This window comes from Salvelinus fontinalis, chromosome 26 (assembly GCF_029448725.1).
Source record: "Salvelinus fontinalis isolate EN_2023a chromosome 26, ASM2944872v1, whole genome shotgun sequence".
Taxonomy (NCBI): Eukaryota; Metazoa; Chordata; class Actinopteri; order Salmoniformes; family Salmonidae; genus Salvelinus; species Salvelinus fontinalis.
Genome location: NC_074690.1, coordinates 2014993 through 2027972, shown reverse-complemented (window position 1 = coordinate 2027972; position 12980 = coordinate 2014993). Strand labels below are relative to the sequence as shown.

Genomic DNA, 12980 nt, shown 5'->3' with positions numbered 1-12980 from the left:
GGGAAACATCATGTGGAATAAAGCTGTACAGTGTTTACAGTCCTAGGGCCTAGGGAAACATCACGTGGAATAAAGCTGTACAGTGTTTACAGTCCTAGGGCCTAGGGAAACATCATGTGGAATAAAGGTGTACAGTGTTTACAGTCCTAGGGCCTAGGGAAACATCAAGTGATGCCGACTGTCTGTACCTTTCATACTGTTTCATCATGGCCACCATGGCTGTTACACCAAACTCAAAGAGGGTCGTATCATTGTTTCATCATGGCCACCATGGCCGTTACACCAAAACTCAAAGAGGGTCGTATCATTGTTTCATCATGGCCACCATGGCTGTTACACCAAAACTCAAAGAGGGTCGTATCATTGTTTCATCATGGCCACCATGGCTGTTACACCAAAACTCAAAGAGGGTCGTATCATTGTTTCATCATGGCCACCATGGCCGTTACACCAAAACTCAAAGAGGGTCGTATCATTGTTTCATCATGGCCACCATGGCCGTTACACCAAAACTCAAAGAGGGTCGTATCATTGTTTCATCATGGCCACCATGGCCGTTACACCAAAACTCAAAGAGGGTCGTATCATTGTTTCATCATGGCCACCATGGCCGTTACACCAAACTCAAAGAGGGTCGTATCACTTCAATAAATACTCACAGTTACAGTTAAATAAAAGTATTTCATTTATGAGATGTCTTCAAGTGAATGCAAACCGTTTGAATATGCATTTGGCAAGTTATCAAAACATTTGTTTTATATTTTTTTTACAACAAGCTGTAAACATAATTACACAGGTTTGAAAGGTTTAGCTGTTTCTCTCTGGTTCAACTATTACCGCTGTCATATTGTGACTGAAGGAAGGGCGATGTAAACGTCACGATCAAAGTCTGGGTCGGAGTAGGAGAGAGAGAGAGGCGCTCGGAGAGACAGGACCAGTTGGGGGTGTGTACGTCGGCTTTGTGGGTAGAAACAGAAGCACCACGACCCAGACATATAACACCACAGATTAGCCTAACCTGACAATGTTTAAGAGATTAGGATTATTTAATCCTTTGATGAAAGGGAAGAATAATCTGCCATAATAAAGCGCCATGGAATCATCATGGAATCCCTAGAGATAGTATGGAATCATCACTAGAGATAGTATGGAATCACTAGAGATAGTATGGAATCACTAGAGATAGTATGGAATCACTAGAGATAGTATGGAATCATCACTAGAGATAGTATGGAATCACTAGAGATAGTATGGAGTCACTAGAGATAGTATGGAATCATCACTAGAGATAATATGGAGTCACTAGAGATAGTATGGAATCATCACTAGAGATAGTATGGAATCACTAGAGATAGTATGGAATCACTAGAGATAGTATGGAATCATCACTAGAGATAGTATAGAATCATCACTAGAGATAGTATGGAATCACTAGAGATAATATGGAGTCACTAGAGATAGTATGGAATCATCACTAGAGATAGTATGGAATCACTAGAGATAGTATGGAATCACTAGAGATAGTATGGAATCACTAGAGATAGTATGGAATCATCACTAGAGATAGTATGGAATCATCACTAGAGATAGTATGGAATCATCACTAGAGATAGTATGGAATCATCACTAGAGATAGTATGGAATCACTAGAGATAGTATGGAATCACTAGAGATAGTATGGAATCACTAGAGATAGTATGGAATCACTAGAGATAATATGGAATCACTAGAGATAGTATGGAATCACTAGAGATAGTATGGAATCACTAGAGATAGTATGGAATCATCACTAGAGATAGTATGGAATCACTAGAGATAATATGGAGTCACTAGAGATAGTATAGAATCATCACTAGAGATAGTATGGAATCACTAGAGATAATATGGAGTCACTAGAGATAGTATAGAATCATCACTAGAGATAGTATGGAATCACTAGAGATAATATGGAATCACTAGAGATAATATGGAATCATCACTAGAGATAATATGGAATCACTAGAGATAATATGGAATCATCACTAGAGATAATATGGAATCACTAGAGATAGTATGGAATCATCACTAGAGATAGTATGGAATCACAAGAGATAATATGGAATCACTAGAGATAATATGGAATCATCACTAGAGATAATATAGAATCACTAGAGATAATATGGAATCATCACTAGAGATAATATGGAATCATCACTAGAGATAATATGGAATCACTAGAGATAATATGGAATCATCACTAGAGATAATATGGAATCATCACTAGAGATAATATGGAATCACTAGAGATAATATGGAATCATCACTAGAGATAATATGGAATCATCACTAGAGATAATATGGAATCATCACTAGAGATAGTATGGAATCACTAGAGATAGTGAAGAATACAGACGGTCAAATCGACACATTGTTCAGAATCCAGTTTTAATATGAATCAACCATCAAAAGCACATGAAAACCTTTCCTCATTACTGTTACAGGAAAACGGATTAACTGTATAAAGAGCTCATTTATTTGGCATCATTCACAAACTGTTAGGAATTGGACGTGAAGAACCTACACAAAATAAGTATTTTTATTTTCCCCACCCAAATATGTAAACTTAAATGTATATACATCAAGGTTTGTCATCCATCCTATAGAGTCTCAACTTTATGTACGTAGAGCGATTGAGGTATACCATTCTGTGGGATCATATCTATCTGGCAGACGAAGCTTTAGTTGAGAGGACAATACCTATTGGCTTTTTGGACATTTTTTACATTACTCATTTTTAATTTACTCTGCAAACTTCTTGATTTAGCGGGCACAAATAAGAAAGAAAAACATGATTTAATAGTTTGAAACAACAAGTCCTGTTTAGAGAGCTCACTTTGAGTTGATTGTTGTTGTTCAATTTGGTTTAGTAACCCTTAGTAACCATATTGTTGTTGTTCAATTTGGTTTAGTAACCCTTAGTAACCATATTATTGTTGTTCAATTTGGTTTAGTAACCCTTAGTAACCATATTGTTGTTGTTCAATTTGGTTTAGTAACCCTTAGTAACCATATATATATATATAGGCCTACTATGTGTATAACCCTTCACTGTAGAGTATATTAGAGTATAGTATAGTCTTGGAGGGGGAGAATAATGCTTTAAGTGCTTTATAATGGTCAATATTTACAAAGGAGATTCTTCATAATTACACAATAGAGAATATTTGTATTCAACTGCTGATATTAACAAAAACAACAACACTACTTACTTACTTCTCAACAGACATTAAAAAACAAACAAATATATTTATTGCAAATGTATTTTCTATATAGTCTTACTAACATTTATTTATTATAACATTATTAAAACATTTTATTAAGAGTCTTGGTACACATGCATGTTTTTTTTTTGAAGAGTGGACTCAGAACGAGAACAGTATTGTACAAAATAATTAGAATAATTACAGTTTATTAAAATGCACTTTTTTCTGTAGCACCTTTTGGTGTTCTGTGTTCCGCACAAAATCACCTCTGTGGTTGTATCTGGAGCAACACTGGAGCTACCAGACAGGGAGGCTGGGCTGGGGGAGGGATGAGGGAGGAGACAGGGAGGCTGGGCTGGGGGAGGGATGAGGGAGGAGACAGGGAGGCTGGGCTGGGGGAGGGACGAGGGGACTGGAGCTACCAGACAGGGAGGCTGGGCTGGGGGGGGGGGGGGGGGGGGACTGGAGCTACCAGACAGGGAGGCTGGGCTGGGGGGGGGGGGGAGGGGACTGGAGCTACCAGACAGGGAGGCTGGGCTGGGGGAGGGGACTGGAGCTACCAGACAGGGAGGCTGGGCTGGGTGAGGGAGGAGGGGACTGGAGCTACCAGACAGGGAGGCTGGGCTGGGGGAGGGGACTGGAGCTACCAGACAGGGAGGCTGGGCTGGGGGAGGGGACTGGAGCTACCAGACAGGGAGGCTGGGCTGGGGGAGGGGACTGGAGCTACCAGACAGGGAGGCTGGGCTGGGGGAGGGGACTGGAGCTACCAGACAGGGAGGCTGGGCTGGGGGAGGGGACTGGAGCTACCAGACAGGGAGGCTGGGCTGGGGGAGGGGACTGGAGCTACCAGACAGGGAGGCTGGGCTGGGGGAGGGACTGGAGCTACCAGACAGGGAGGCTGGGCTGTGGGAGGGAGGAGGGGACTGGAGCTACCAGACAGGGAGGCTGGGCTGGGGGAGTGAGGGAGGTGGGGACTGGAGCTACCAGACAGGGAGGCTGGGCTGGGGGAGGGATGAGGGTACTGGAGCTACCAGACAGGGAGGCTGGCCTGGAGGAGGCTGGGCTGGGGGAGGGAGGAAGGGACTGGAGCTACCAGATAGGGAGGCTGGGCTGGGGGAGGGAGGAGGGGACTGGAGCTACCAGACAGGGAGGCTTGGCTGGGGGAGGCGAAGGGAGGAAGGGGGCCTGGCAGGTGAGTGGAACGTCTCTCTAGATAAGGGGGGTAAGGGACGAGAAGGGGGAAAGACGAGGAGAGGAAAAGGGGGCGTTGATGTGAGTGGATCCTCCCTCTGTTTGCTGAAAGTGCACCACTGTCCGTCGACGGCACCAAACGTCCTCTGTCCCTCATGTCACTCCCTCCTGTTACAAGGTAAAGTCACTATGTGATTGGCCCTACAAGGGCGAGGAGTATTCCCCTAGGACAATGCTTCTATGACAGGGCAGAGGAGGGCGGCACGGGGGGGGGGGGGGGGGGGCAGCGTGCTGCTGGTCTGATACTGGGGGTCTGATCATCTTATCAAGGATATAAAACACAGGTTTGGTTTAGAGCCGGAGGCCAGGTCGAGTGGAGTATAGGGAGGGTGAGTGATTGATGTCAGGTATTCAGTCGGCAGTACAGGGCATGCATGGAACAGAACGCCCTCTAACCCTGTCCTTCAGCTGGTCGGGGGGTGGTGGTCAGGTCCTAGCCCATGAAGCAGACGGGGCCCACCTCGAAACCGAACCGCTGGCTGGGTTCACCAAAGTCATTGAACATGACGTCGATGACGGGCACCTGGTCGATGCGAGGAGTGTTGATCTCCATCACCGTCTTGGAGTAGCCCGACTTCAGCTGGAGACGATAGAAGTGAAGACGGAGGAGGGGGGAGAGTGGAAGGGAAGGTGGAGTAGGGGGGAGAGTGGAAGGGAAAGGTGAGGAGGGGGGAGAGTGGAAGGGCGGAGGAGGGGGAGTGGGGAAGAGAAGGCGAGGGGGGGGCGGTTGGAAGGGAAAGGCGAGGGGGGGGAGAGTGGAAGGGAAAGTTGAGGAGGGGGGAGAGTGGAAGGGAAAGGTGAGGAGGGGGGAGAGTGGAAGGGAAAGTTGAGGAGGGGGGAGAGTGGAAGGGAAAGGTGAGGAGGGGGGAGAGTGGAAGGGAAGGTGAGGAGGAGGGGGGAGAGTGGAAGGGAAAGGTGAGGAGGGGGAGAGTGGAAGGGAAAGGTGAGGAGGGGGAGAGTGGAAGGGAAAGGCGAGGGGGGGGAGAGTGGAAGGGAAAGGCGAGGGGGGGGGAGAGTGGAAGGGAAAGGTGAGGAGGGGGGAGAGTGGAAGGGAAGGTGAGGAGGGGGGAGAGTGGAAGGGAAAGGTGAGGAGGGGGAGAGTGGAAGGGAAAGGTGAGGAGGGGGGAGAGTGGAAGGGAAGGTGAGGAGGGGGGAGAGTGGAAGGGAAAGGTGAGGAGGGGGGAGAGTGGAAGGGAAAGGTGAGGAGGGGGGAGAGTGGAAGTGAAAGGTGAGGAGGGGGGAGAGTGGAAGGGAAGGCGGAGGAGGGGGGAGAGTGGAAGGGAAGGGTGAGGAGGGGGGAGAGTGGAAGGGAAAGGTGAGGAGGGGGGAGAGTGGAAGGGAAAGGTGAGGAGGGGGGAGAGTGGAAGGGAAAGGTGAGGAGGGGGGAGAGTGGAAGGGAAAGGTGAGGAGGGGGAGAGTGGAAGGGAAAGGTGAGGAGGGGGGAGAGTGGAAGGGAAAGGTGAGGAGGGGGGAGAGTGGAAGGGAAAGGTGAGGAGGGGGGAGGGTGGAAGGGAAAGGTGAGGAGGGGGGAGAGTGGAAGGGAGAGGGAGAGTGAAGGGGAAAGAGGGGGTGGGACAAGGGAGAGAGAGTTACTGTGGTGATCAAGATCTGATAAACAACTAACTGTTACCAGGATCAATATAACCTGTATATAACATAACCTAAACACTGCATTTAATATAACCTAACTACTGTATATAATATAACCTAAATACTGCATATAATATAACCTAAATACTGCATATAATATAACCTGTATATAACATAACCTAAACACTGCATTTAATATAACCTAACTACTGTATATAATATAACCTAAATACTGCATATAAAATAACCTAAATACTGCATATAATATAACCTGTATATAACATAACCTAAACACTGCATATAATATAACCTAAATACTGCATATAATAAAACCTAAATATTGTATATAATATAACCTAAATACTGCATATAATATAACCTTAATATTGTATATAATATAACCTAAATACTGCATATAATTTAACCTAAATACTGCATATAATATAACCTAAATATTGTATATAATATAACCTAAATACTGCATATAATATAACCTAAATACTGCATATAATATATCCTAAATATTGTATATAATATAACCTAAATACTGCATATAATATATCATAAATACTGCATATAATATAACCTAAATACTGCATATAATATAACCTAAATACTGCATATAATAAAACCTAAATATTGTATATAATATAACCTAAATACTGCATATAATATAACCTTAATATTGTATATAATATAACCTAAATACTGCATATAATTTAACCTAAATACTGCATATAATATAACCTAAATATTGTATATAATATAACCTAAATACTGCATATAATATAACCTAAATACTGCATATAATATATCCTAAATATTGTATATAATATAACCTAAATACTGCATATAATATATCATAAATACTGCATATAATATAACCTAAATACTGCATATAATATAACCTAAATACTGCATATAATATAACCTAAATAGTGTATATAATATAACTGTCACGACTTCTGCCGAAGTCAGCCCCTCTCATTCGGCTTTCTAGCCATCGCCGCTCCATTTGTCTTGTTTTGTTTCCATACGCACCTGGTTTTCATTTCCTCAATTAAGCTACTTGTATTTAATCCTCTGTTTCCCATCATGTTTTGTGTGTAATTGTTTTCATGTCAGGTGGTGTTAGTTTACGTTTCTTGAGCGCGTTTGTTTCATGTAGCGCTCTCGTTTTTTGGAACTATAATAAAGTGTGCCTGTTCATTATAATCTGCTCTCCTGCACTTGACTTCGCCTCCAATACACCATCCTGACAATAACCTAAATATTGTAAATAATATAACCTAAATATTGTAACCTACATACTGTATATAATATAACCTGTATATAATATAATCTACATACTGTATATAATATAACCTGTATATAATATAACCTAAATACTGTATATAATATAACTGTCACGCCCTGGCCTTAGTATTCTTTGTTTTCTTAATTATTTTAGTTAGGTCAGGGTGTGACATGGGGAATGTATGTGTTTTTTGTAGTGTCTAGGGTGGTTGTAAGGTTTAGGGGGTTTATTAGAGTAGTTGGGTTTATGTGTAGTATAGTAGTCTAGCTGTGTCTATGGTTGAGTGTAGGTATCTAGGAAAGTCTATGGTTGCCTGAATTGGGTCTCAATTAGAGACAGCTGGTTATTGTTGTCTCTGATTGGGAGCCATATTTAAGGCAACCATAGGCTTTAGCTGTTTGTGGGGAATTGTCTATGTCAAAGTGTTTTGTGTCAGCACTGATGTTTGTATAGCTTCACGGTCGTCTGTTCTGTTTGTTGTTTTGTTTTTTCCTTCTTTAAAATAAAAGAAGATGTACTTTCCACGCGCTGGGCCTTGGTCCTCTCTCAGTCCCGTTGACGATCGTGACAGAATTCCCCACCAATGCGGGATCAAGCAGCGCGAAAAGCGGCAACAGGAGCAAGGCATCAAGGATTCATGGACATGGGAGGAAATTCTGGACCGCGAAGAACCAGGAGAATATAACCGCCCCAAAGCTGAGCTGGAGGTAGCGAAAGCAGAGAGGCGACGATATGAGGAGCTAGCTCGGAGGCAGGAAAAGGATCTGGGCTACACTACGTGGGAGGAGATCGACAGGTGGGCGATCAACCCAGGGAGAGTGCCGGAGCCCGCCTGGGATTCTCTGGCGCAGTGCGAGGAGGGATACCGGCGTATGGAGGCAGCACGACGAAGCGGTAGGAAGCCTGTGAGAAAACCCCAAAAATGTCTTGGGGGGGGGGGGGGTTAAAGGGAGAGTGGCGAAGTCAGGTAGGAAACATGCGCCTACTCCCTGTACTTACCGTGGAGAGCGAGAGTACGGGCAGAGACCGTGTTACGCAGTAGAGCGCACAGTGTCTCCTGTACGTGTGCATAGCCCGGTGCGGGTTATTCCACCTCCCCGCACTGGCAGGGCTAGATTGAGTATTGAGCCGGATGTCATGAAGCTGGCCCTACATATCTGGCCACCAGTGCGTCTCCTCGGGGCGGTTTACATGGCACCAGCCTTACGCATGGTGTCCCCGGTTCGCCTACATAGCCCGGTGCGGGTTATTCCACCTCCCCGCACTGGTCGGGCGACGGGGAGCATTCAACCAGGTAAGGTTGGGCAGGCTCAATGCTCAAGGGAGCCAATACGCCTGCACGGTCCGGTATTTCCGGCGCCACCTCCCCGCCCCAGTCCAGTTCCACCAGTGCCTACACCACGCACCAGGCTTCCAGTGTGTCTCCAGAGCCCTGTTCCTCCTCCACGCACTCGTCCTATGCTGCGTGTCTCCAGCCCGGTACCACCAATTCCGGCACCACGCACCAAGCCTCCTGTGCGTCTCCAGAATCCTGTGCATCCTGTTGCTGCTCCCCGCATTAGCCCTGAGATGCGTGTCCCCAGCCCGGTACCACCAGTTCCGGCACCACGCACTAGGCCTAATGTGCGTCCCCAGGGTCCAGTATGCCCTGTTCCTTCTCCCCGCACTAGCCTGAAGGTGCGTGTCCTTAGCCCGGTGCCTCGAGTTCCGGCACCACGCACCAGGCCTACAGTGCGCCTATTCCGACCAGAGCCATCCGTCTCCCCAGCGCCATCTGAGCCATCCGTCTCCCCAGCGCCATCTGAGCCATCCGTCTCCCCAGCGCCATCTGAGCCATCCGTCTGCCCAGTGCCGTCTGAGCCATCCGTCTGTCCCGAGCCATTAGAGCCGCCCGTCTGTCCCGAGCCGTCAGAGCCGTTAGTCAGTCAGGAGCCGCTAGAGCCATTCGTCAGTCAGGATCTGCCAGAGCCGCCAACCAGACAGGATCTGCCAGAGCCGCCAACCAGACAGGATCTGCCAGAACCGCCAACCAGACAGGATCTGCCAGAGCCGCCAACCAGACAGGATCTGCCAGAGCCGCCAACCAGACAGGATCTGCCAGAGCCGTCAGCCAGCCATGAGCGTCCAGAGCCGTCAGCCAGCCATGAGCGTCCAGAGCCGTCAGCCAGCCATGAGCAGCCAGATCCGTCAGCCAGCCATGAGCAGCCAGATCCGTCAGCCAGCCATGAGCAGCCAGATCCGTCAGCCAGCCATGAGCAGCCAGATCCGTCAGCCAGCCATGAGCAGCCAGATCCGTCAGCCAGCCATGAGCAGCCAGATCCGTCAGCCAGCCATGAGCAGCCAAATCCGTCAGCCAGCCATGAGCCGTCCAGCCAGGATCCGTCCCTCAGTCCGGAGCTGCCGTCCCTCAGTCCGGAGCTGCCCCTTATCCTGGTGCTGCCCCTTATCCTGGTGCTGCCCCTTATCCTGGTGCTGTCCCTTATCCTGTTGCTGCCCCTTAGTCCGGTGCTGCCCCTTAGTCCGGTGCTGCCCCTTAATCCAGTGGGGTTAATGTGGAGGGTGGCCATTTGGAGGAGGCTACGTAAGCGGGTAGTGACTATGGTGGGGTGGGGACCACGACCAGGGCCGGAGCCGCCTCCGTGGACGGACGCCCACCCAGACCCTCCCCTAGACTATGTGCTGGTGCGCCCGGAGTTCGCACCTTAAGAGGGGGGTTATGTCACGCCCTGGCCTTAGTATTCTTTGTTTTCTTAATTATTTTAGTTAGGTCAGGGTGTGACATGGGGAATGTATGTGTTTTTGTAGTGTCTAGGGTGGTTGTAAGGTTTAGGGGGTTTATTAGAGTAGTTGGGTTTATGTTTAGTATAGTAGTCTAGCTGTGTCTATGGTTGAGTGTAGGTATCTAGGAAAGTCTATGGTTGCATGAATTGGGTCTCAATTAGAGACAGCTGGTTATTGTTGTCTCTGATTGGGAGCCATATTTAAGGCAACCATAGGCTTTAGCTGTTTGTGGGGAATTGTCTATGTCGAAGTGTTTTGTGTCAGCACTGATGTTTGTATAGCTTCACGGTCGTCTGTTCTGTTTGTTGTTTTGTTTTTTCCTTCTTTAAAATAAAAGAAGATGTACGTTCCACGCGCTGCGCCTTGGTCCTCTCTCAGTCCCGTTGACGATCGTGACAATAACCTGTTTATAATATAATCTATATACTGTATATAATATAACCTGTATATAATATAATATAACCTTTATATAATATAACCTAAATACTGTAGATAATATAACCTGTATATAATATAATATAACCTGTATATAATATAACCTGTATATAATATAACCTAAATACTGTATATAATATAACCTGTATATAATATAATATAACCTGTGTATAATATAATATAACCTAAATACTGTAGATAATATAACCTAACTGTATATAATATAACCTGTATATAATATAATATAACCTGTATATAATATAATATAACCTGTATATAATATAACCTGTATATAATATAACCTAAATACTGTAGATAATATAACCTGTATATAATATAACCTTTATATAATATATCCTGTATATAATATAATATAATATAACCTGCATATAATATAACCTGTATATAATATAATATAACCTAAATACTGTAGATAATATAACCTGTATATAATATAACCTTTATATAATATATCCTGTATATAATATAATATAACCTAACTACTGTATATAATATAACCTGTATATAATATAACCTGTATATAATATAATATAACCTAAATACTGTAGATAATATAACCTGTATATAATATAACCTAACTACTGTATATAATATAACCTGTATATAATATATCCTGTATATAATATAATATAACCTAAATACTGTAGATAATATAACCTGTATATAATATAACCTGTATATAATATATCCTGTATATAATATAATATAACCTAACTACTGTATATAATATAACCTGTATATAATATAAACTGTATATAATATAATATAACCTAAATACTGTAGATAATATAACCTGTATATAATATAACCTAACAACTGTATATAATATAACCTGTATATAATATAACCTAACTACTGTATATAATATAACCTGTATATAATATATCCTGTATATAATATAATATAACCTAAATACTGTAGATAATATAACCTGTATATAATATAACCTGTATATAATATAACCTGTATATAATATAATATAACCTAAATACTGTAGATAATATAACCTGTATATAATATAACCTAACTACTGTATATAATATAACCTGTATATAATATAACCTAACTACTGTATATAATATAACCTGTATATAATATAACCTGTATATAATATAATATAACCTGTATATAATATAACCTGTATATAATATAATATAATCTATATACTGTATATAATATAACCTGTATATAATATAATATAACCTGTATATAATATAATATAACCTGTATATAATATAACCTGTATATAATATAATATAACCTAAATACTGTAGATAATATAACCTGTATATAATCTATGCTGTGTGCTTACCGAGCATCCGTCCGACAGGGCCTTGATGAAGGGGTTATTATCATAGGACATCTCCTCGTCGTTGTAACCCAGGAAGCGTAGAGCCTTGTCGTAGCCGTCTGCCTTGGCATCGTACCAGGCTACCGACTGGTGGCAGATGTAGGTGAAATTCTGACGGGCTGTTGAGCTGAGCAGCTTCAGGAAGGTCATCTGGACCGTCTGGATGGTGTTCTCCTCCATGTCCACATAGTTCAACTGGGGGAGGGAGAGGGGGAGGTAGAGGGGAGGGGGCAGAGGGGGAGGGGGAAGTAGAGGGATGATGGGAGAGAGGGGGAGGTAGAGGGATGATGGGAGAGAGAGGGTGAGGTAGAGAAAGGGTGACAGTTGTCATTGAAAGTGATTTTGAATTTCAGAAATCTATAACTGCTTTGAGAGTTGGATATATTTTCATCTTCTTACTATTTTTCCTCGTTTGAATTCGCTGAACCATGATCCTGGAGCCTCCTTGGGCCAGTTAGAGATTCTGACCTGTTACACAGAAATAAAACAGCAGGCTGACTCTTAATGTCTCTGAATAATATATACACATACAGAATAGGTCTAACAGTGAGTATGAAAATACAGGTTCAAATTGACTGCATCTTGATCTTGTATCTATAGACGTTATAGACATTGTTTTCCAGTAACGTACACCAGCGGACTTCTTGTCGGGGTAAATACAGGTCTCTCCTCCAGCGGTGAAGTTACAGTAGACCTTGAAGGAGTCTCCAGTACAGCCCTGGTTAGGATCGATCCAGTATTCACCTGAATATCACAACACACATTACACACAGTCATTAACATGATGTACTGGGGCCCTATGGCAAGGTTATTAACATGATGTACTGGGGCCCTATGGCAAAGTTATTAACAGGATGTACTGGGGCCCTATGGCAAGGTTATTAACAGGATGTACTGGGGCCCTATGGCAAGGTTATTAACAGGATGTACTGGGGCCCTATGGCAAGGTTATTAACATGATGTACTGGGGCCCTATGGCATGGTTATTAACAGGATGTACTGGGGCCCTATG

The 12980-nt window shown here is 43.9% G+C and overlaps 1 protein-coding gene across 1 annotated transcript in view; it reads right to left on the bottom strand.

Annotated features, from left to right (window-relative positions):
* Positions 1-4715: 4715 nt before the first annotated feature.
* Positions 4716-12980, bottom strand: part of LOC129823540 (collagen alpha-1(XI) chain-like) — a gene marked incomplete in the record, with an annotated part of 214728 nt that continues 206463 nt past the window's right edge. Inside the window, 4 exon segments of the mRNA XM_055882338.1 lie at positions 4716-5073; positions 11930-12163; positions 12368-12436; positions 12600-12712. Of these exon segments, the coding sequence (XP_055738313.1) occupies positions 4927-5073; positions 11930-12163; positions 12368-12436; positions 12600-12712 (563 nt within the window).